The 21515-nt window shown below is 40.8% G+C and overlaps 1 protein-coding gene across 1 annotated transcript in view; it reads left to right on the top strand.

Moving 5' to 3' along the window:
- The window catches only part of LOC121627410 (anosmin-1-like), a 35684-nt gene extending 18702 nt beyond the window's left edge, over window positions 1-16982 (top strand). The window contains exons 3-14 of the mRNA XM_041966308.1: window positions 478-543; window positions 1432-1654; window positions 2525-2709; window positions 3594-3723; window positions 6053-6258; window positions 7057-7183; window positions 8178-8285; window positions 8624-8712; window positions 9062-9233; window positions 10095-10318; window positions 11549-11690; window positions 16658-16982. Of these exons, the coding sequence (XP_041822242.1) occupies window positions 478-543; window positions 1432-1654; window positions 2525-2709; window positions 3594-3723; window positions 6053-6258; window positions 7057-7183; window positions 8178-8285; window positions 8624-8712; window positions 9062-9233; window positions 10095-10318; window positions 11549-11690; window positions 16658-16710 (1725 nt within the window). The 3' untranslated portion in view covers window positions 16711-16982. The remainder of the gene's footprint in view (window positions 1-477; window positions 544-1431; window positions 1655-2524; window positions 2710-3593; window positions 3724-6052; window positions 6259-7056; window positions 7184-8177; window positions 8286-8623; window positions 8713-9061; window positions 9234-10094; window positions 10319-11548; window positions 11691-16657) is intronic.
- Window positions 16983-21515: the final 4533 nt, after the last annotated feature.

Genomic DNA, 21515 nt, shown 5'->3' with positions numbered 1-21515 from the left:
TGCCCACTTTGACATGGTGTCCATGCTTCTGTTTATCTTCACTTTACTTTACTATTCCTTGGATATTCCCATGGTGTTCACAATAGCCTGTGGGTGCCTGAGCTCCAGAGAACCCATGGATGGCAACCTAAACAAAAGCCTAAGAGAACAGCCCTTTATTTACACATTCAATCATACTTATACATATAAAATAGTGAAATTTGATCTCTGCATATTAACCCATCCTTAAGGAGCACTGGGCAGCCGGTGTGTCCAGCTCCAGCCATATGCCAGTGCCTCAGTCAAGGCACTTGCTCAATGTATCTCTTGACTTAAGATACATGTGTTGATAGAGGGGGAAACTGGAGACTAGTGATATTTTAATCACCAATTTAATGACTAATCAGTCTACAGAGACAGATTCACCTCAGCCTCACCTTGTTCATATCTGACTGCAATTTATATCATTACTCACAATTGTTGCTTTCACTTCCACAGTGCCTGGAGCCCTGCAAAGATTCCTGGGAGATGAAGAGGAAAAGCAATTGCAGAGAGCTGTGTGAGGTACACTAGAACACATCCTCACACTGTACTGTTTAAACATGCTTGTTTTCACAAAGTAGAGCTGGATCAGATGGCTGCAGGAGGTGAAGGTCTGATGCGATCACCTCAATATTATTTGATCACTGGGGGTTTTGATTAGACACTCTGCATCAACTATTACACTTTGAGGAATTAAAGTGACTAAACTTTCAGCAAAGACAAAAGTCTAAAAAATGATTTTGGATCAGGAACAAAAAGACCCAGGATCAGAATGAGCAGGTCAAGAAGACAACTACACTCAAATTGTCATGTATTTGTCCTGTATGTATGTAGTAGTATTGTTCTTTCGGGGTTGTTAAATTCAACCAGTAGTCCTTCTAAATGTTTTGGATCTCATTCAAATATTTTCACGTTTTGTATGCTCAAATTAATGCATGGATGTTGTGTTATGCTTGCTTGAAATCCTGGATTAATCAGCTAAAACTGACACTTTTTGAATATCCAAACCATTATTTTAACAACTATTCATAAATGATCCATCCCAAGCTGTCATTATGTAATCATTCCATTATGGTCATCTCTGTAATATTTCTGTAAGGAATATTATACTGAATATTATATTATACTGCAAGCAGTCACACATATTTTTTTATGTCTAAAAAATACATGTGATAATCACTTCAGTACCTTGCACATTTGTATCACTAATCATGAAATGAAAGCCTGGTTTATGCCAGAAATTTAAGCAAATAAGAACTTACTCATTTAGCCTTTCCAAACTTACGTAGAATCCTTCTTATTAAATAAAAAAAGTGCAACATTAGAAGCCCTGAAAACAAATGTAGTTCATATTGAAATTATAAACAGTTAAAGGGAAAAGAAGTAAACTTGTCCCTCCAACCCATTTAGCGAGTCTTTCCCAAGAAGCACTGGGAGTGTGTGACCAGCTGTGAGTTCCTTCAGTCAGTGTTGGCAGTGAAGCAGGGCAGCTGTCCTCCTCCGGAGAAAACCAGTGGCTTTGCAGCGGCTTGTGTGGAGAGCTGTGATCATGACCAAGAATGCTCCGCTCAGAAGAAATGCTGTTCCAACGGCTGTGGCCACACCTGCCAGTCTCCCAAAGACCTTTACAAGGGTAAGTAGAGCCCAAAAATTGCGACTTGTTCCTTGAGTATAGCACTCTGCAGCACCTCTATAGTTGAGGTTTGGTTTGGGTTAGGCACAAAAACTAGTGGGTTAAGATGGGATGAGACAGAACATGGAAAATGCTTGTGCTGGTGAAACCTGCTGATCAGTGTTTTCTATTAATAATAACAATAAACCTGCATCTATTGTCAGAAAAGTGCTGTGGTGTTATTATTCTTATTCATCCCAGCCTGCCTTGGGCCATTTCTCAAATAAATGAAGTAACTCAGGGTGGAAAATTTCTTGCTAACAAATAGTGTGCCGCCGTGCTGCTCTGAGTCTGAGTCAGGTGGAGCTTGCTCTACTTAGGCCTCCATTATCAGGAGATGGATCAAAGAGATCTGAGCAGCAATATGTTCACTGATAGGAAAGAACTGATGTGGGGAAAATCGTTTTGCTTTTTCACTCATTGGTATTGAGCGAAGCCGGACATCCCTACAGCCCTGGGGCATGCTGACTGACCTGACTGAGAACTCGATGTCCTCGCTGTCTTCTCTTGGACATATATTATGCTGAGAATTACAGTAGATGGGAGGGACGCAGAAAAAGACTGATTCTAATCACAACAGTTTGACACATAATCAGTTTGCTGACTCACCAAGCTGATCTTGACCTTTTGTAAAACATCAGATAGGTATAGGTGTGGTATTCAGAGGATAAATTAATTTGAAGCAGTGCTACATCAATCATGAACAGGTTGAGAGCATATGTATAATAAACTGACTGTAGGCTCACAAACGATTCCCTTAGTTTTATTCTATTCTACCACTGGTGGATGGTTATTTCATGGTTTGAAAAGAGGATCATTTTGGTCTCCTAGGTGCTCCTCTAAAGCCAAGAAAGGAGCTGGGATTTGAAGAACTCTCCTCTGGCCAGTTGGAGGTGCGCTGGTCCTCCCGCTTAAACATCACAGCTGAGCCTGTTGTGTATGTCCTGCAGAGCAGATGGAACTTTGGCATCCAGCCCAGTGAGGACACTGCCACCTCCTGGCAGGTGGTTGCACAGGTTAGTTCAGTGCACCCAATCCATGGTTCAATACCAGTTGTGAAAAAATCTATGGACGTTCATGTAATCACAGGTGCACTCACTGTACTGTAGTTCCCAGCTGGCCAAATTTAAATTTTCTTTTTTTTCTGACAGTATCAATAAAAACCTTGTTGACTTCTTTAGCTCTGTGACTGAGGCACAACTATCAAAAGTGGCTGTGGCAGTGTGCTTTCTGTTTTCAAGAGGTTTTATGGCATAACTAATAAACCTGTTGCTTTGAATAAGGATTTGATTGAGGGTTAAGGTAGTGATGCTGCACTGATGAACTGAGGAGATCTCAGTCATCTGTGGGTTGGATTACATACAAAGCCAAACCATCAATACCCCAGAAATACCTACTGTCAACCATTACTCCATTAAAAGATGAAGGAGTGTTATAGAAAAATAGTGGGTGTTTGTTGGAAAACACAGCAACACTGATAGTGCTGCAAATGTCAGGCAAACCCATAATTCCTGTAATTGTCCATACTAAAACACCTCTTCTTCTCCTCGTTTTGGCTTTCAGTTCTCACTAAGTCAGCATTTTCTCAACTGAAAACTTGAGATTTTCGAAAAGGTTCCCTGTAAAGACCTGTTGCACATTTTAGTGTCTAATTGTCTGCATACAGCACAGGTGTTGTCATTCGCATGTATGTGTGTTTATCGTGTTGTCAGATTTAGCTCTGATGCAGTTTTGCTGGAACATGCCCCAGCTGACTGTCACAATATGTGTCTGTGAAGCTGTGGCTCCTCATTTTTTACATCTACACTGTTTGATTATTATGCATGTTTTATTCCTTTCTGACACTATGGGTTAATTTCTTGCCTTGCTTCCTCCAACACTCCACCTGATCCCCCAAAAGACCACGGAACCAGGAGCCAGGCTCTCTGACATTCGGGCAGGTCGCTGGTACCAGTTCAGAGTGGCAGCTGTCAACACCCATGGGACCAGAGGTTTTACCACACCCAGCAGACACATTCAGTCCAGCAGAGGTCAGACAGACACCCTCTGTGTGTGTGTATGTCTATATACAGTATGTGTGCAAGAGAGTGCTTGTTTGTTCTTGTATAACTGTAATTATGAAAGCAAGTATCCTTGAAAGCACAGATTGTATTGGCAGAGAAATGTATTTAGCTGTCTTCACCGGCAACTCAAAGCGCTTGACAAGAGAAGCCAGCATTCGCCCATTTACACACATTCATACACCATCATTCACAAACACTCACACACTGATGGCACAGCACTGGGAGCAATTTGGGGTTCAGTATATTGCTCAAAGACACTTTGACAAGCAGATATACAGTGCCTATCATAAGTATTCACCCCCTTTGATGTTTTACCCTTTTATTGCTTTCATAAATCAATCATGGTCAATAAAATTTGGCTCTCTTAACACAAAAATTTATTGGAAAAAACTCTTTAATGTCAAAGTGAAAACAGATTTCTATAAAGTAATGTTAATGAAATAAAAATATATAAATAAAAATAATTGTTTGCATAATTATTCACCCCCTTTTTTATTTAATGATCTAATTCAATTGAGGTCTATCAAATTGTTGCCAATAATCTCACAGTTAGTGAAATGAAGATCACCTGAGTGGTGTGGGTGTGTTTCAAGTGATTGAGTTGTAAAACACCTGTGTCTGAAGGGTCCAGAGAGTGGTTGATCAGTATTCCTGGCTAACATTACACCATGAAGACAGAACACTCTAAGCAACTCAGGGAAAGGGTTATTGAGAAGTACAATTCAGGGGATGGTTACAAAAAAATTTCCAAGGCACTGAACATCCCCCGGAGTTCAGTGAAGTCAATTATCAAGAAATGGAAGGAATATGGCACTTGTGTGAATCTGCCTAGATCAGGCCGCCCTCGTAAACTGAGTGACCGTGCAAGTAGGAGACTAGTGAGAGAAGCCACCAAGACCCCTACAACTACTCTGAAGGAGTTACAAGCTTCAGCTGCTGAGATGGGAGAGACTGTGCATGTAGCAACCGCTGCCCAGGTTCTTCACCGGTCAAAGCTTTATGGGAGAGTGGCAATGAGAAAGCCACTGTTGAAGAAAAGTCATATTAGATCTCGACTAGAGTTTGCCAAAAAGCACGTGCAGGACTCCATGGTCAAGTGGAAGAAGATTCTTTGGTCTGATGAGACCAAAATTGAGCTTTTTGGCCATCAGACAAGACGTCATATTTGGCGGAAACCGAACACTGCACATCACCAAAAACACACCATCCCCACTGTGAAGCATGGTGGTGGCAGCATCATGCTGTGGGGATGTTTCTCAGCAACTGGACCTGGAAGGCTTGTAAAGATAGAGGGCAGAATGAATGCTGCAAAATACACTGAAATCCTGGGGGACAATCTTTTTCAGTCTGCAAGAGAACTACGACTTGGGAGAAGATTTATTTTCCAGCAAGACAATGATCCAAAACATACTGCAAAAGCTACACAGGAATGGTTAAAAAAAGAACCAGGTAAATGTTCTGGAGTGGCCGAGTCAAAGCCCAGACCTCAATCCTATAGAGAATTTGTGGCTGGACTTGAAAAGGGCTGTTCATGCCCGATACCCACGCAACCTGACAGAGCTTGAGCAGTTTTGCAAAGAAGAATGGAGCAAAATTGCAGTGGGCAGATGTGCAAGATTGATTGAAAGCTATCCACACAGACTCACTGCTGTGATTGCAGCCAAAGGTGCATCTACTAAATACTGACTTAAGGGGGGTGAATAATTATGCAAACTATTATTTTCATTTATATAATTTTCTTTTATTAACATTACTTTATAGAAATCTGTTTTCACTTTGACGTTAAAGAGTTTTTTCCAATAAATTTTTGTGTTGAAAAAGCTAAATTTTATTGACCATGATTGATTTATGAAAGCAATAAAAGGGTAAAACATCAAAGGGGGTGAATACTCATGATAGGCACTGTATATAACATATCAACTTTAGCTAACTATTATCATAAATATTCTTTCAGTCAGAGACGCTTCATCATAAAATTGACCATTTATAGCAAATGGTTATAGATTTAATGGAAAAATCTCTGCTCTTTCAGGGAGTTGGGGGTTATTTTTCTATGTCTGCTTCATGGAAAAGTTCAAAAAAAGCTCAGCCATAATCACCTCAGACATGTTCATGACAGCAAGAGCTGCCTTCGCTCACCTTGGACTGTCTGCATCACAGCTGCTGTAATATTGGAGGCTGTGCCCTCATATGTTCCCTGTATGTTCAGCATCAGCATCAGTTTTTCAGTATCAGCATGTAATATTAACCTGTGACTGCATATGAATGGACATCAACCACATCCCCTCACCCTCAGACCCGTCCAATCCTCCAGCTCCCACTGAGCTGAGAGTGGCCAGTATGAGCTTTGGCCCCGGCAGGGTGGTCTCTGCCAGGCTCCAGTGGAGCATGCCTGCGGACCTGGATGTTTCCGTCCACCACTATAAGGTCAGTTGGAGCTGGACTGCACTTGGACAACCCACTGCTTCATCCCTGACCAAGAGAAGGAAGACAGTCAGAGAGGTGAGGACTGACAGATGCTACAGTGTTCTAAAAGTGTTGTGACACTAAGCGTGAGTGTCCTTTAGACTGAGCTACATATGACTGATTTTCCTTCCTGCTTAAACTATATTCTGCAACAAGCGAAGGAGTGCAAGTAACAGTTAAGACAAATGAAATAATGGACCAAATAAAAGATTCACTGTCTTTAATAAACCCACTTAACTCTGACTTCCCAGCTTTATATGGAATATTTGCCATATAGCAGTTAAATAAAATTTGAGTTAGTTAGTTATCTCATGAGACTTCTTCTTGTAGACAAGACAAGAGACCCAACAATTCCCAATGAGTAGGCACTTGCTGACGGTAGTGAGGAAAAATGTCCTTTTAACAGGCAGAAACCTTTAACAGAACCAGGGTGTGGATGGGTGGCAATGACCTTTGTGGCTCATGGGTCCTGTGGTACTTTGTGTACTTTAACATACCAAACTGAAAGAAAAGTAGAAGTCCCATGTGTGTTTGTTGACAGACTTTGGGCTGATTATTAAAAATTATTTTCACATGCAAGACTAAGATCTTGCGACAGATCTTCATAGGTCAGCATAATTTTTCTTGATGCCTGTTGTAGACACACAGTAGCATTTTCAGCCATCTCCATCGAGTGAGGATTTTTACACCTTTCAGTGACCAAAACAATGAATGAATTATATTTTTATGAATACAGGTAGCTCCAATCTCATTTTATATTCTGGTGTTGTGTCAACTTTCCTGCATGGTCACTTGTGTGTGTGTGTGTGTGTGTGTGTGTGTGTGTGTGTGTAGAGCCAGGTGGAGCTGGACAGCATGCGGTCTAACAGGAGCTACAGTGTGGAGGTCCAGGCTGTGTCCTACTGGGGACAAACTCAGCTGAAAGGACCCCGAGCCATCCTCCACTTCACCACACAGCGCAGTATGTCTTTATTTTTATAATAATAATGATAATAAACTTTATTTCTATTGCACCTTTTCTAAAAAAAAATGCTTTACAACAAAGAAATCACATGCACTAAGTGGTTCACACAAAACAGACAGAGAATGAAAATAAAAACAGGGACAGAACATGAATTTGAAATGAGATGAAGAATAAAACCCACTTGATAATAGCTGTAAAATTAAGACAGAAAAGGGATAAAAGTAAAGATAATGAATAACATAACATGGAAAACAAAACCACTGAATAATAATAATAAAATGAAGTTAAAAGCAGCGTACATAGAATGCATGAAATAAAGTAAAATACAACAATTTAAAAGAAGTACAGCGGTGCATAAGTGCGAGCCAAGCGCTAATATTTCAGGCCTGTATCAGGAATATTTAGCTAGGTAGCTTCCCTGATATCTTTAGGTTGTGTGTTCTAGTGCTCTGGGGCATCACTGACAAAGGCTGCATCCCAGATTTTCTCTCTGCTGCGGCTGGGAACCTTCAATAGACCAGCAGCAGATGATCACAGTGTTTATGAAGGCAAATAGTGAGCAAGGGATTTAGCAGTTTAGCTTGGTCCTTGCCCATTAAGGCTTTGTGTTCAAGGAGAAGGCCCTTAAAATCAGTTCTGAATGTTAAAGGAAGCCAGTGCAGATGATCAAATGGTCTGTGATTGCTAGAGTCATTTGAGAATCCTGCCGGCTGTTAAAATCAAAGAAGAAATAAAGGCATAAATCAGTTTTTCAGCATCTTTTTGTTATGGCAAAGATGAAAAAAGACTGTCCCCACTGTAAGAAACTGAGTCTTGGGTATCAGAATAAGCAGGTTTCATCATGTCTCATGTACAGTAAAGATCATATCATTATTGGTCCGCTCTTGATCATTTACATTGGGTGTAGTTAATTCTCTGTATTGGCCGGCCATATCGAAGGATAGGCCATGTCCCATCCACAAATTCTAATTATATTTTATCTGTTTTGAAGCCACCAGTGCTGTTCCAAGAAACCCTACAGGTGACACTCTGGATGTAGGGACACCATTCTATCAGGACGGGCAGCTCCAGGTTCATGTTTACTGGCAGAGCAGCATGGGTATGTACAGACTGATCATCTGTAATCATGCTGCAGCACAAATGCATTTTATTTATGGATGGCACGGTGTCAATTGAGCCAACAGTCACCAATTTGGGCAGAAATATGTTTTTTTTTGCCTTCTTGCCCATTGGCAGAGTCGTAGCTAGCTAGCGGTTACAGCGGTTAAACTGCTGTGGATTTACAGTATAAGAGTTGCTCTTTTAATGGAGCTACATATCCAAGACCCCCTCTGTCTGAGAAATGAAATTGATATCAACCTTATTTTATGAAGATCCATTCATTGTTGTAGACCTGCTGTTACAGAACAGCGTTGTAAGCTCTTGTTGTTTGTATAGATCCTACAGTAGAATTCTACAGAATCCAGTGGGGGCCAGAGTATTGTGGACACAACCAGACCAGACCCATGGAGAAGACGAGCACACAGGTAACATATTAAAACAAAACAACATTGTCTTCATAAATATGAATATCAAATAAATGATGGGTATATAATGCCACTGGCAATATAAAATACACTTGCAAGACACATAATAGACTTTATGAATAGAAAAGAGCACATTTGTAAATCTTGTTGATGACGCATGATCATTGTTAACTTACTTGCTGTGAAAAGTGACTTAATCTTGGCTCTAGCGTTTTGGGAATCAGCCTCTAAACAGCCTGTTTTTGCAACCAAGATTGTAAAAAAATGAAGTTGCCTTTTATGTCATAAGGGAACTGAGAGCCACAGCTTTTCACAGGACATGATCATTTTCTGCTTTCGTCTGATCCAGGAGAGCTTTGTCAGCCTGCAGGGGCTGCTGTTCTCCTGCAGGTATAAAGTCGTCCTGCAGCCAGTCAGCAAGAAGAGTCATCCTCTGACCGACAGCATCAGCTTCTCCACTCCCTCCTGTGCCACCATCCAGGCCAAAAGTCCACAACTCGTGACCTGTCCTGTAGACAAAGGTTAGACAACTGGAAACTCAGGTCTTATTATCTTATTATTATCATATTATTATCAAGTCAACATATTGTTTGTTTGCTTGTTCACTAAATTGTAAATGTCACTGTGTGATATCTTATAGTACTGACTCTACTCTGAATGCATTCAAGTTGGAAAAAATGTTCACATCAGTCCCTTAATTTTTCACAGTTATAACTCAGTAAAATGAACAGAGCAGACGACATACAGAATAAAGCTGACAAATTGCTTGAGCTACAGGAGTTACTCTATACAGTCTTTGTTTGTATCTGGGATCATGTGTTAACAAACCATTGCAACTATGTAACATGATAAACAGTTTAAGTTTTATTTCCACTCATCTGAAATGGGGTAAATCTTTAACACTGTATGAACGCATTATTCTAAAGTCGTAACAACCTGAGGTTTTTCTTGTTTTTCCTTGAGCACAGAATATTATTTCCCCTGAGCCCACACCCCCACAGCCCCCATTTATTGCATGATTAATTGATGTACTTTCATGACATACAAAATAAACATACAGTATGTGTAAGACACTGGTGCACACTGCAAACACTGTTAGTTTGATCTGATATAATTTCCCCAAATAACTAATAACCATTGAGTTAGAAAATACAGCTTACTTAAAACACCATCAAAGAACAAAAACAAAAAATGAACACAACACTGTAACCCACAGTCACACAGTACGAACCCAACCCACATACTGAGGTCCACAGTAAAAAGAGCATCAGCCCAAGAGCCATGTTTGATTGTTATAATTTTATAATTCTTATGTATTTAGAATTTGTTTATCATACTAACACCTGCGTTCATTTAACCCCTGGCTGTGATTCCTTGGGCAGTGTCCCCTCAGAAGGTCCTGGTGAAGGCAGCCAACCTGACAGCATCCTTTGAGGTCCAGGGCAGCAACATGACAGCCATTTTTGGCTGGGATTTGTCCACTGCCTCACCCCACCAGCAGCTGACTGGTTACCAGGTGACCTGGGCAGAGGTCATCCCCACCAACCGTCACAACAACAACAAACTGCCTCACAGTCTCATCTCCCAGTCCCAAATCCTACCCCCGGTTAGTGCTGTTAAAAACTGCAGTAGTATTTAAATCTTGAGTTTGGTTAAGGTTTGGCTGCATGTTCACTAAAAAGGGAACAAACCCACCAGTGCCACAACTCGAATATGCATAAATTAGAGACGGTGAAATAGCCTTCATTTGTGTCCTCTGTCATTTTTTTTCTGGGGATTTTAGAGTTATAGCAACCAAGGGGTGTTTAAAATAATAATTTATTTTGGAGGTATGTAATTTCCTAATAATTTTGAAGTAAGTTTCCAGGTAATAACTACATGTGGTGGTACAGTTTTTCTGTCAGTATACAGCAGATTGGCTGAACATGCCAAAACATGAAATTTGTCTGCAGGCAACCATACAACAAATGAAGGATAAAGTTTCCAAAAATCAGTAAACCTTTACGTATGAAGGTTTTCATTCAGAGAAATTCCTATTTTCCCTAGAATTAATTCTTAATAACATAGTTTCGACCAATTTTTCAGACATGTGTTTAAAGTTTAAATAGTTGAAATATTCACAGCAAATGTTCATTATTTTATCACTTCATAGGTTTCAAAATATCCTGTCAAAGGACTGCAGTTGGAAATTAGCCAACAGTACAATTACATACATTTTGGCTGTGGGTTGTCCTTTAAAAAAAAAAAAAAAAAAAAGATATGAAATTAAAATGAAATGAAATATTTACATTTGACTTGTTTTAGGCCAACAGTGCAAAGGATCAAAATTTATAAAGAAGGTTTTAAAACACATTGGTGAAGGTTGGTTGGACTCACTACATTAGTATTTATGAAATACCTTCCTATGGCCCTGGTGTGTGAGGGTGGCTTTTGATTTTGCTTTTGCAATTCACTGTTCTTTAATAGCAGGCACTGTTATGCAAGATAATTGAAAACGTGTAATATGTTACAAAATCTGATTTACAGTACTCTACCGCTACAGATAAACAGGCCAAATAAAATAATAATAAAAAATAAAAATAATAAAAAAGAACTTTGTCATTTTCCTTCTAAACTCTCATTTAGTTCTTTACATTTTGTCGATTGCATGTGTGTCAAATTTCCATTGTCAGTTTGTTTCCTTTTTAGTGTTAATTCACGACTAGCACTCCAAATATTTTAATCCATATCTGAGTCAGATTTGTATTTTTCTTGCAGGCAAATCTCAGAGTCCAGTGGGCTGGCCAAAAAATTCAAAACCTTGAGCATTTAAACTCCTTTGTCCTTTCTCTTTCAGGATGATAATGTTCTGATCGTGTCGGGCCTGCACCCCGCCAGTCTCTACAGGCTGGAAGTCCAGGCCATCACAGCTGAGGGTGAAGGTCCTGCAACCAGCCGAGCCTTCCAGACACCAGGACACCAAAGCACCGGGAAATACAGTAAGGAAGGAATAAGAGAAATTAAAGATAAAAACACAGAAGAGAACAGGGCAGCATGAATCAGATGTTGTCCTTATATAACTCAAGTATTCCACATTCACAACCTAAAAAAAATGTTATATTGTAGAATTAAAACCAAGGTTCAAGTGGCTGGGAGCTAAAGAATGGAGGGCTGGACAGGGATGGGGCTGGAGACCTCACTCAGGCAGCCTGGTGGCAGGACAGAAGCAATATAGGAGAAGGGAGGTAGAGCCGAAAGGTGAAGCAGGTGTCAAAGGTGACTGGAAGGCAGAGCAGAAGGGCAGAGCCACTCAGGAGGACAGGCAGGACCTCCACCATGCTGAGGACGATGAGCAAGGCAGTAGTGAGGATGACGAGCTGGGTTGCTTAGAAGCATGACACCAGCGTGAGCCACGCTTCCGGGGGTGGGTTCAGGAAGGGAACTGTCTGGTTTTATGACAGCTGACTGGTCAAGTGTCTGGAGGCTGTCTGGCCCAAGACAAGGTCCAGCAGAAAAGAGACAAAGGATGTGGAAGAAAGGAAACCGGATGACACGGACCCTCAGTGTTTTTTTGGGAGGGCTGTTTTGATAGCTAACCATGTCCTCCAGAAAATTGACCTTGAAATAAAAGCATAAATCAGTTTTATATTTCTAAATGTTCATGCTTTTTCTATGTTTGTAAAGTTGTGAAGTCATCTTGCTGATGCAGGACTTAAATCTTAGATCTGAATCTAGGATGACACCGAGATTTGTCCTGTTTGCTCTTTTCTCTTGCACAAACTAGCAGTGTGCTAGCAGGCACACTTGTGTACCTGTTGTAAAATTAAAAGCACTCTAGGTTTCCCAATAAAAACCTATTGCCCCCTGTTAAAGATACAATGGGTAAGATACGGCCAGAAAAACAGAACATGAAAAAGTAACAGTTCTGATGTTATTTAAAGACCCTCCACTTGCTGCTGTTCCAGACCACAGCTCTCCTGCCGTGTCGTCATCGTCCCCAGACATGGTTGGAGCCCCTGTCAGTCGCCTCGGCACTTCGGTCCTTCGGTCTCGAAGGCTGTATTCCATGAAAATATTATTTATAGATGATATGTTAGAAAATAGATGGAAAAATATTTCAGGGCTAGACATTGCTTTTACCTGGTGGTGATGACCTACCTTTCTCTCGCTGATCCTACTCCAGCTTACTGTGTCTTCATCTGTACCAGAATCAGACTTCTGGTTGGAGATACTGTCAATCACGTTGGCGCTGTTTTTCCAGGCGATGTTTACTGAGATCCTGTTGAGCCCAGAGGTCCGTTTCACAAAGCAGGTTTACTGTAAACTCTGAGTATGTTAACCCTGAAATGAGGGAAACTCTGAGTTTTCCGTTTCACATAGGAAGGTAAGTCAAACCAGAGAAAGAGGGGTAACTCAAGCCTGTTTCAGAGACAGAGGTAAGTTAAACTCTGAGTCAGTTACCGCAGTAACTGACTCTATGAACCTAACCTGGTCGGGACCAGGTTTTACTCAAGGAACCTCGAGTTTCTCTGTGTCTCCGCCCTCTTTCAACCACACACCGCATTCATTTCCTCATTCATTCATTCAGTCGGCAGACGAGTTTTGGCATAGTTCTGCCGTCTGTTATTAAAAAAAATCATTAAAAATATCAGTCAGTGGGAAGTCCATTAGGCACAGTAGGTGGTGACTTTTTTCGTTAACATGGCATGTTAACGTCTTTTGATCATGATCCCGTGGATGAAGGTGCAGCGATACTGCGCAGAGAATTAAATATTCGTCGGGAGATAGTTATCAGACCACGATGTTCTTGCTTTTCCAGACAGTTATCGGTTTTAGGCCACCACCCGTTCTTCGTGCATCTGCCTTCTTTCTGTTAGCTGAGTAAAAGTCTGTGTCAGTTTAAATATAGGCTTAATTATTTAACATAACATGATATAGATGAGAACACTTTTTTCATTTTTAAATTTTATTTCATTCGTTAACAAAAAAAAACATTATATGAACACAATATACCCAATTTTACAATGAAAGGGAGCCACTTAATATTTACTTTACAATGTAAAACATGATCAAAATGAGGGAGCTACCTCCATGAGATCATGCAGAGGTCTTACCTGTTTCAACAATGTTTTTATATTTCATTTTAAGCTGCTGCCAAGTGCGCTTCTCCCCTGCGGGATTGCACCTAAATGAAATAAATTAATAGGCAACCATTCAAGCAGTTTTGCCCTGTAATATTATTGTGATTTCAAAGGACTACATTTATACTCACGCATTGACCCGAGCAGCAATGTTCTCCCACGCCGTCTCCCTCTCCTTTGCAGCTGCAGCGGTGTTGGACTTCTGTCTAAAAACGTGTTCATATTCGCAGTATGAGCGCATTAAAATGTCTAATTTCCAGTGGCGTGAAGTAGGCAGCCTTCCGCTTCCCCGTTGCCATGGTGACTCCTCAAATCGGGGTTCCATTGATGCTGTCTTTTTTAAAGTTGCGGCGCACGCGCTTAACTCGAGGTGAACCTACTCTGAGTTAATCAAACTAACTCAACTCTGCTGTTGTGGAATCGAAAACTCAGAGTTTCCTATCTCAGAGTAGATCAACTCAGAGTTCAGGGTTACACTCACAGTTTGTTGAACCTGCTTTGTGAAACGGACCCCAGTTCTGTTGCCCGTTGGTAAACACCAACAATCCCCCAGTGCTCTGAGCTCTCAGTTGGGGCCGACTCCTGCGAGCTAATAGGGCCACTGGCTGCATGGCTACCTGAGCCAGGTACCTAAACCAAAGATAGCTATAGGAAAGAGCAGTCGACAAGTGGCCAGTTTTTACACATTCTACTTTTAAAGACTCTAAATAGCATAAAGATGTGAATGACTATCTGTCTCTGTCTGCCCTGTCTTGGTGGTGACCTGTCCCAACTAAATGCAAGCTGTGACAGGCTCCAGCACTCATGTAACTCTTCAAATTATACGCAGGAATCCCCAAATCCAGTCACCCCAAGACACTGAATGATTTTAGGCCGGTGGCTCTGACTTCAATAATTATGAAAGTCTTTGAAAAACTAGTTCGTCTAGAAATTCTCAAAAACACAGAGAATGCAATCGATCAATTGCAGTTCGCCTACAGGCCGAAAGGGGGAGTAGAGGATGCCACACTCACTCTCTTTAACTGGCTTTTTAAACACCTCGAAGGGAGTGGGTGTCACGCACGTCTTCTATTCATTGACTTCTCCTCTGCTTTTTACACAATTCAACCGCACATTTTAACACAGAGACTTTTAGAGCATTTTAACTTGAGCAATAACCTTGTGGGCTGGATTTGAGATTTTTTAACAAACAGGACACAGAGGGTCAGAGTTAATGGCTTTTTATCTGACAAGGTGTGCTCCTCCACTGGCTCACCACAAGGGTGCGTGCTCTCACCCTTGTTATTTATACTGTACACTAATATATGTCAGAGCAATTTTAAGAACCGTTTCATTTTAAAATACGCAGATGATTCGGTTATTGTTAGCCTGCTCCAAGGAACAGAAAACAGTCACGGCCCTGTCGTTGACAACTTTGTCAAGTGGTGTGAGGACTCACACCTACAGGTCAATGAAGCCAAGACAAAAGACATGGCCATTGATTTTAGGAAAAATGCCAATACACCTGAACTCATCACAATCAAGAGACAAGCCATTGAGCAAGTGCAATCTTATAAGTATCTTGGGACTATCATCGACTCCACTTTGAATTTTAAATTGAATTGTGAAGCTGTGAGCAGGAAGGGACACCAGCGTCTATTCTGTCTGCGGAAGTTGTCCCGCTTCCACATTGATAGGACCATGATGACACTTTTTTATCGTGCTTTTATTGAGTCGGTTTTAACTTTTTCACTTGTGTCATGGTTTGGAAACCTGCCCTTAAAAGAAAGGAACTCACTGAACCAGATTATTAAATGGTCTGGTCGGCTCATTGGGGAGTCACAGCTGTGCCTACAGTTGCTGTATACTAGGCAGGTACAGCGACTGGCCAGCTCCATCTCCACTGACGACTCCCATCCCCTGGCAAGTGAGTTCCAGCTGCTACCATCTAAAAGGAGACTCATAGTCCCGAGAGTTAGGACCACTCGCTGCAGGAACAGCTTTGTTCCTGCTGCGGTTTCTCTTTTAAATAGGAGGTCTGTCCTATTTTAATGTGGTCTTAACTTGCTTACTTATTTACTTATTTATTTATCATTGTTTTACTGTCCCTTGGATCATGTTTTCTTAGCATGCTCTTAACAGGTCTTATATTGGCATTTTTTGTGATATTTAATGACTTTTATTTATTTTATTTATTTATTTTAGTCTTTTAACCATGATCAGTGAGCTGCTGGGAGTACCTGTCAATGTCTGCTGCTAATCTGTCTCCTGTATGTGTCCTGTGTTTCTGAATGTTGTGTATAATGTTTGAGATGCCCTCTCCAGACTGCAAAACAAATCTACCTACGGGTATCAATAAAGTTACCTTGACCTTGGAATGGATAGCAAACACAAGAATATGGCTGTTTTGTTCTTTTTTCTTGACTTTTTGACTTGTCATACCTGATTAGATCTCTTCTCAGGACTGTGTGGGCACATACAGTGCTTGATTGACATATGCCCCTGTTAGCTTTGTTGTACTGGTTATTGTTGGACAACTTATGCTACTTAAATCATTGTAAGAATCTAGAGTTATATGACATTCCCAGCTCTGCCCAGCTTCATTCTGACCTGAGGCCCAAACAGCCAGACTAACAGAAAACACCTGTGTGGGTGAGGAAGGTAAAATGCACCAACAAGGATTCAAAAGTCCTTGTTTGGTTTATTGTCACACAAACAAATTGTAACTTGATTATTTAATGTCCTGCATGGCAAGATGCACAAGTTGGCCTTAAAACATGAAGTTCTGTGCTCTGGATTTTAGAAGATAAACTGTTAACCAATCAAGTTTTTACTTTCCCTTTCAGGACCCAGGCAGAGGAACCATCAACATAAACAACCAATCATTGAGAGGCAGTGAGGCTAGGCAGCCAATCATCTTGCATGAACCAAGTCTCCCAAACTCAAGATGATCAAGAATCCACAGAGCGGTGAAAACTAATGACAAGTGTAGCCTCGCCAGCTTCATGATGACTTCTCCATAACAAGTAGCAGCAATTTTAATCCCTCCCTGCAGTATCTTACAAAGGACTGGGCTTTTTCCGTTAAAGCTGCTGCAGATGCTGTAGCACATACTGTATTACTGACTCCCAGCTAAGAGATAAATCTCACCACTTCATACATCATAATGGCATGCAGACACATTAGCTATACCATTACCTATATATCTGTGTATGGGTAGAACATATTTTAAAAATGTACTCTGCTGAGAGCCATGCCAGGCTTCGGGCTAATCCATGAAGTTTGGAGCCAGAACCTAAACACTGACAACAGCTTTTACACCAAAAGTAGTTTCTTCAAAAAATGCATTAAATGTTATATCAGATGATAATGGACTTGCCAGAGCAATGTGCTTCTGTCTTGACCTATGTAATATAAGTAAAGCAGCAGCCATTGTTCTTATGTGGCTTAATGTTAGATTAGGCTTTTATGGTCATCTCACAAGTTTTCCTTTACCTGTTCTGTTTGGAGTCCTAGGGACCCAGGGGCCTCCTTAACAGCTCATTTAAGTACATTTAACATTCTTTATCTTTATCTTTATTTCATCTGAACTGCTTGAAAACGTGGTTTTGAATTTGAATAGCTTTTCAGAAGTCCTCTGCAGACAATTATGCAAAATTTCTATTCAAGGTCTCGTAGACCTTATTTATGATTGGTGTTATCAGCACAGTCCATAAAAATGCAGTTGTGTGCATCAAAGAGAACAGAAACCTCGAAATTGATTAATGCTACAATGACACCAAAGGTATGGTAGACCTTAGAAAGAAGTCCTAATCACCCATAGCTGCAAACAAAGGACTTCCCATCGGCATCACCATTGGAACTGTTGCAAATTGAATACGAAGATGATACTTCACATGTACGGCGCTGATGTCTGTGTGACTAGAAACAATGAGGATGCAAATACAACATCAACAAAACAAGAGGGTTAATAAAATATAGCATAAACTAATGAAATTACAATCTCAATCTTACAAAAGAATAATTAAGCAATCCTGTGAATCTGGTTATGCATCTAGAGCCAACTTAGTGCTATTGTATTCCATATTCTGCTGACAGAATTTACTCTCTACTCAAAGACGTATTTAGGTTTGATACCCAGCCCTAATTCCTCGCTATGCCATGATAAAGTTGTTTAGATGGAGCTGCATGCAAACGCCCAGAATGTTGTCAGTGTTATTGAGTGGTACCTTCAGTATATTTTAAAACCTGAAAAACAAATTCCTGCAAATGATTCACTGATGAGATTTGTTATTTAATATGTAATATGTAGCTCCCTTGTATTCTGTAAATGCTGTATAAAATATTTGTCTGTATTTATTAGTTGTGGTATATTTGTGTCTGGATGAGTGTCTACCGTAAACGTTCTACTTCTGTACTGTATGTGTGCTCAGCCTTTTGTAAACTCTAGAGACCCTGTACAAAGATGTTTTTTAACTAAAGATAAATTCCATGTCCACATGTGTACCATGCCATTTTTATTTTCTTATTATTCCATCTTTTTTCGCTCTGCTGCCTCATCAGCCTTTTTTTCCTCAAGTTTTTCAGTGTGCTTGTCACAGACATAAATAATATAGTCCATAGTTACTGTTGTACTCAGGTGTGTTAAAGTGTAGTGTTAGGAAAAGCTATGTTTAGTCTCCCTAGTTCTCTGCATATGATAATGAAGCTCTAATATAATGTGTCTCCATGATAAAGTAGCCTCTAAAACAAAGATGGAGCTTCTACTGGAAAAGGCTACAGACAGACAAACAGTGCAGGGAGTCCATTTGTATAAGGAATAACTCAGCCTGGAGCGTAAAAATCATCTTTACCAAGGATTTATGACCATTTCCAGGTTTTCCACTGACCAACCTAAATATATTTACCACAGTGACAGCAGAATAGAACAGGCTAGAATAGATATTTTGTATGAAAGTTAAGTCACTCAGTGGAAAGAGTATAGATGAAAGAGCAGTTCACCGTTGCATATGAAGATACGTTTGTCATTTTGAGTACAACTCAGCATTTAAAAAGAGTTGTTTAATGTCACAAAGAAGGCTGGACAGCTTGCTTGTTGCCTGAGAGAAAAAAATCTAGAACAGGAGTTTACAAAATACTCAAGGTTTAACACTTTTATCAAGACACACCCTCAGATTTGGGTTTTACTGGTTGCTCTAGTGAATCTTGTAATGAATGAATCAAAGTAAAACCTTAAAAGTGAGGGGGACAGAAATAGGAAAGATGAGGGTGGCTGTTTGAAAAACAAACTACACTCCATTCACTTCCAATGTTTTGGGTTGGAGGCAAAAATCGTACACCTGCAAAAATAAAATGAAACTATCTCACTGAAGAGATGCTACAAACTCTGCGTCCTTTACTGGGATTGGTAGACTCTAACCTCAGTAATGGTCCTAATGCTATAGGAGTGCACAAGAGTTATTGGGGTTGGAAGAGGAGCTGAAAATGAATGTTTCACTTTATAAAAAGGAAGCAAAACATGATTTTCTTTATACTGTGACTGCAAGAGTAATGTGAAAAGAAGGTGTACACCAGTGTAATAAGATAATAGATAATAGCATTATAATTAGGGACACGGGCAACGTCCCGAGTCACTTATTACTATCCCGCATGTTTCTTCTTCTTCTTCTTCTTCTTCTTCTTCTTCTTCTTCTTCTTCTTCTTCTTCTTCTTATTTGGACTCAGGAAGGTCTCGGGAGTTCTCTGAGTCGCAGCCTGCCGGACAGTGTCTTTTTAAATCGACCATTTCGTCATTTCTCGAAAGAATATCTGGACATAAAACACACGTACGTCTGGCCCAGACTTGTCCGCAGTGCTGTATACGCACAAACTCAAATAACCGAGTTCTTCATAAATGAAAGCTTTATCACAGCTATACAAATAAATGAACAAATATACGAACAAATATATTAAATAATATAATATAAAACAAATAATATTGCAGGAATCTAATTTTCTTTTCAGTTTTTTTGGTTGTTTATTGATTTATTGATTATTGATTTATTATTGATTATTTCTCTCCTGTCCTTTCTGATTTGAAGTCTCCTTCTTCTGTGGTTTGTGGATTTTGTTGTCTCTGGGAGCTTCTCATCATCATCATCTTCATCTTCCTCCATGGATTTCAGGGTGGATGTAGCAGTGGTGGCTGACGGCTTCTCCTCAGCGCCTTGAGCTTCTTTCATGGGTTTGAAAGCGGGTGCATTAGGGAGGGATCCCTTTGTGCTTCATTCTCAGGCTTCTCCTCACGCCTGGCCTTTTTCCGGGGAGGTCGCCCGTCTTCTCTCTCCGCCTGGAGCTCGGTGGAAAGCTCAAGGTTGAGTGAGATCTGAGCGCTGAGCTGTGTTTTCAGCTCCCCCACTTCTTTCCCGAACGATCTCTCCCTCTGAAAGACATGTTGCTGCCACAGATTCGTCCCCTCCGTCATCTTTTGGCGAAGAGCGTCCTGTTCAGCCCTCAAGGCGTTGATCACACGCCAGCCCTCTGACACTGTGTCTGCGTGAGACTTGATTTCCTTGTCGAGGGAACACTGAAGGGTGTCAGCCTGCTGTCTCGTGGTGATGAGATCAGCTTCAATCTTTTGGCCCACCACATAGATCTTCTTCAGTTCTTCCTGGAGATGCTTGTTCTTCTCCTTCTCCTCCTTTAGCACAGCAGTGAACTTCTGCTGGCTGGCTGCATATATTTGTTGGAGCTCTTGGTAATCTTTCTGAAGGAGCTCCTTCTGCTGGAGTTCCTTCTCCAGCTGACAGCGAAGGCTTTCAGCCTGCTGTCTGACAATGGTTGTTCTCTTCAGTTCTTCTATGAGATGCTTGTTCTTCTCCTTCTCCTCCTTTAGCTCAGCAGTGAACTTCTGCTGGCTGACTGCATATGTTTGTTGGAGCTCTTGCAAATCTTTCTGAAGGAGCTCCTTCTGCTGGCGTTCCCTCTCCAGCTGACGGCGAAGGCTCTCACCCTGCTGTCTGACCACGCCAATTCTGTCCAGTTCTTCTTGGAGAGCCTTGTTCTTCTGCTTCTCTGCCTGGAGCTCAGCTGTGATGTTGTTCTTACTGATTTTCTGCGTTACTTGCACCTCCTTATGATCTACTTGACAGTGTCTCTTCTTCTTCCTTCTCTTGGCACTATTTCCTGCCTGAGTGTTGGTCTTTGCAGTGTTGAGAGGTTCTGGTTTGCAGAATGTTTCTTGCCTCTCCAGCTCTCTCTTCGTGTCCTTTCCCTCCTTCGTTATGCTGTTACAGACGAGCGTATTTGCGGGCTTGCAAACATCTTTACCACAATCCCTCCAAGACCTGCGTGGTCTTGGAAGGATTGCTCTCTCCATGTCTCTTTTAATCTTCATTTTTTTTGGCTGGTAGAATATGTCTTAAATAAATGATGTTGTCTCACAGATTTGTACTTCTCTCCCTTGTTCACAGTGTTGCTAGTGATGATCCACCTGAACAGCTGTTTATTCATACAGCGACCTAATGACGTCATCGGCATTTTGCCTTGATCTTTGCTGTCATCTTTGCCTTGATCTGTACAGTTTTTTTTGTTGATGTTTAAATTGAAAATTGCACTCTTTTTTCAAACGTAAACAAAAGGACTGCACCACTGACAACTCTCTGAACAGGTTATAACACCTGTTTTTAATCTCACACTGATTGATAAGCAGCGCTCAGGGTAACG

Source organism: Chelmon rostratus, chromosome 24 (assembly GCF_017976325.1).
Source record: "Chelmon rostratus isolate fCheRos1 chromosome 24, fCheRos1.pri, whole genome shotgun sequence".
In the NCBI taxonomy this organism is placed as follows: Eukaryota; Metazoa; Chordata; class Actinopteri; order Chaetodontiformes; family Chaetodontidae; genus Chelmon; species Chelmon rostratus.
Note: the sequence above shows the minus strand (reverse complement) of the source record. Positions and strands in the feature narration are given on the sequence as shown.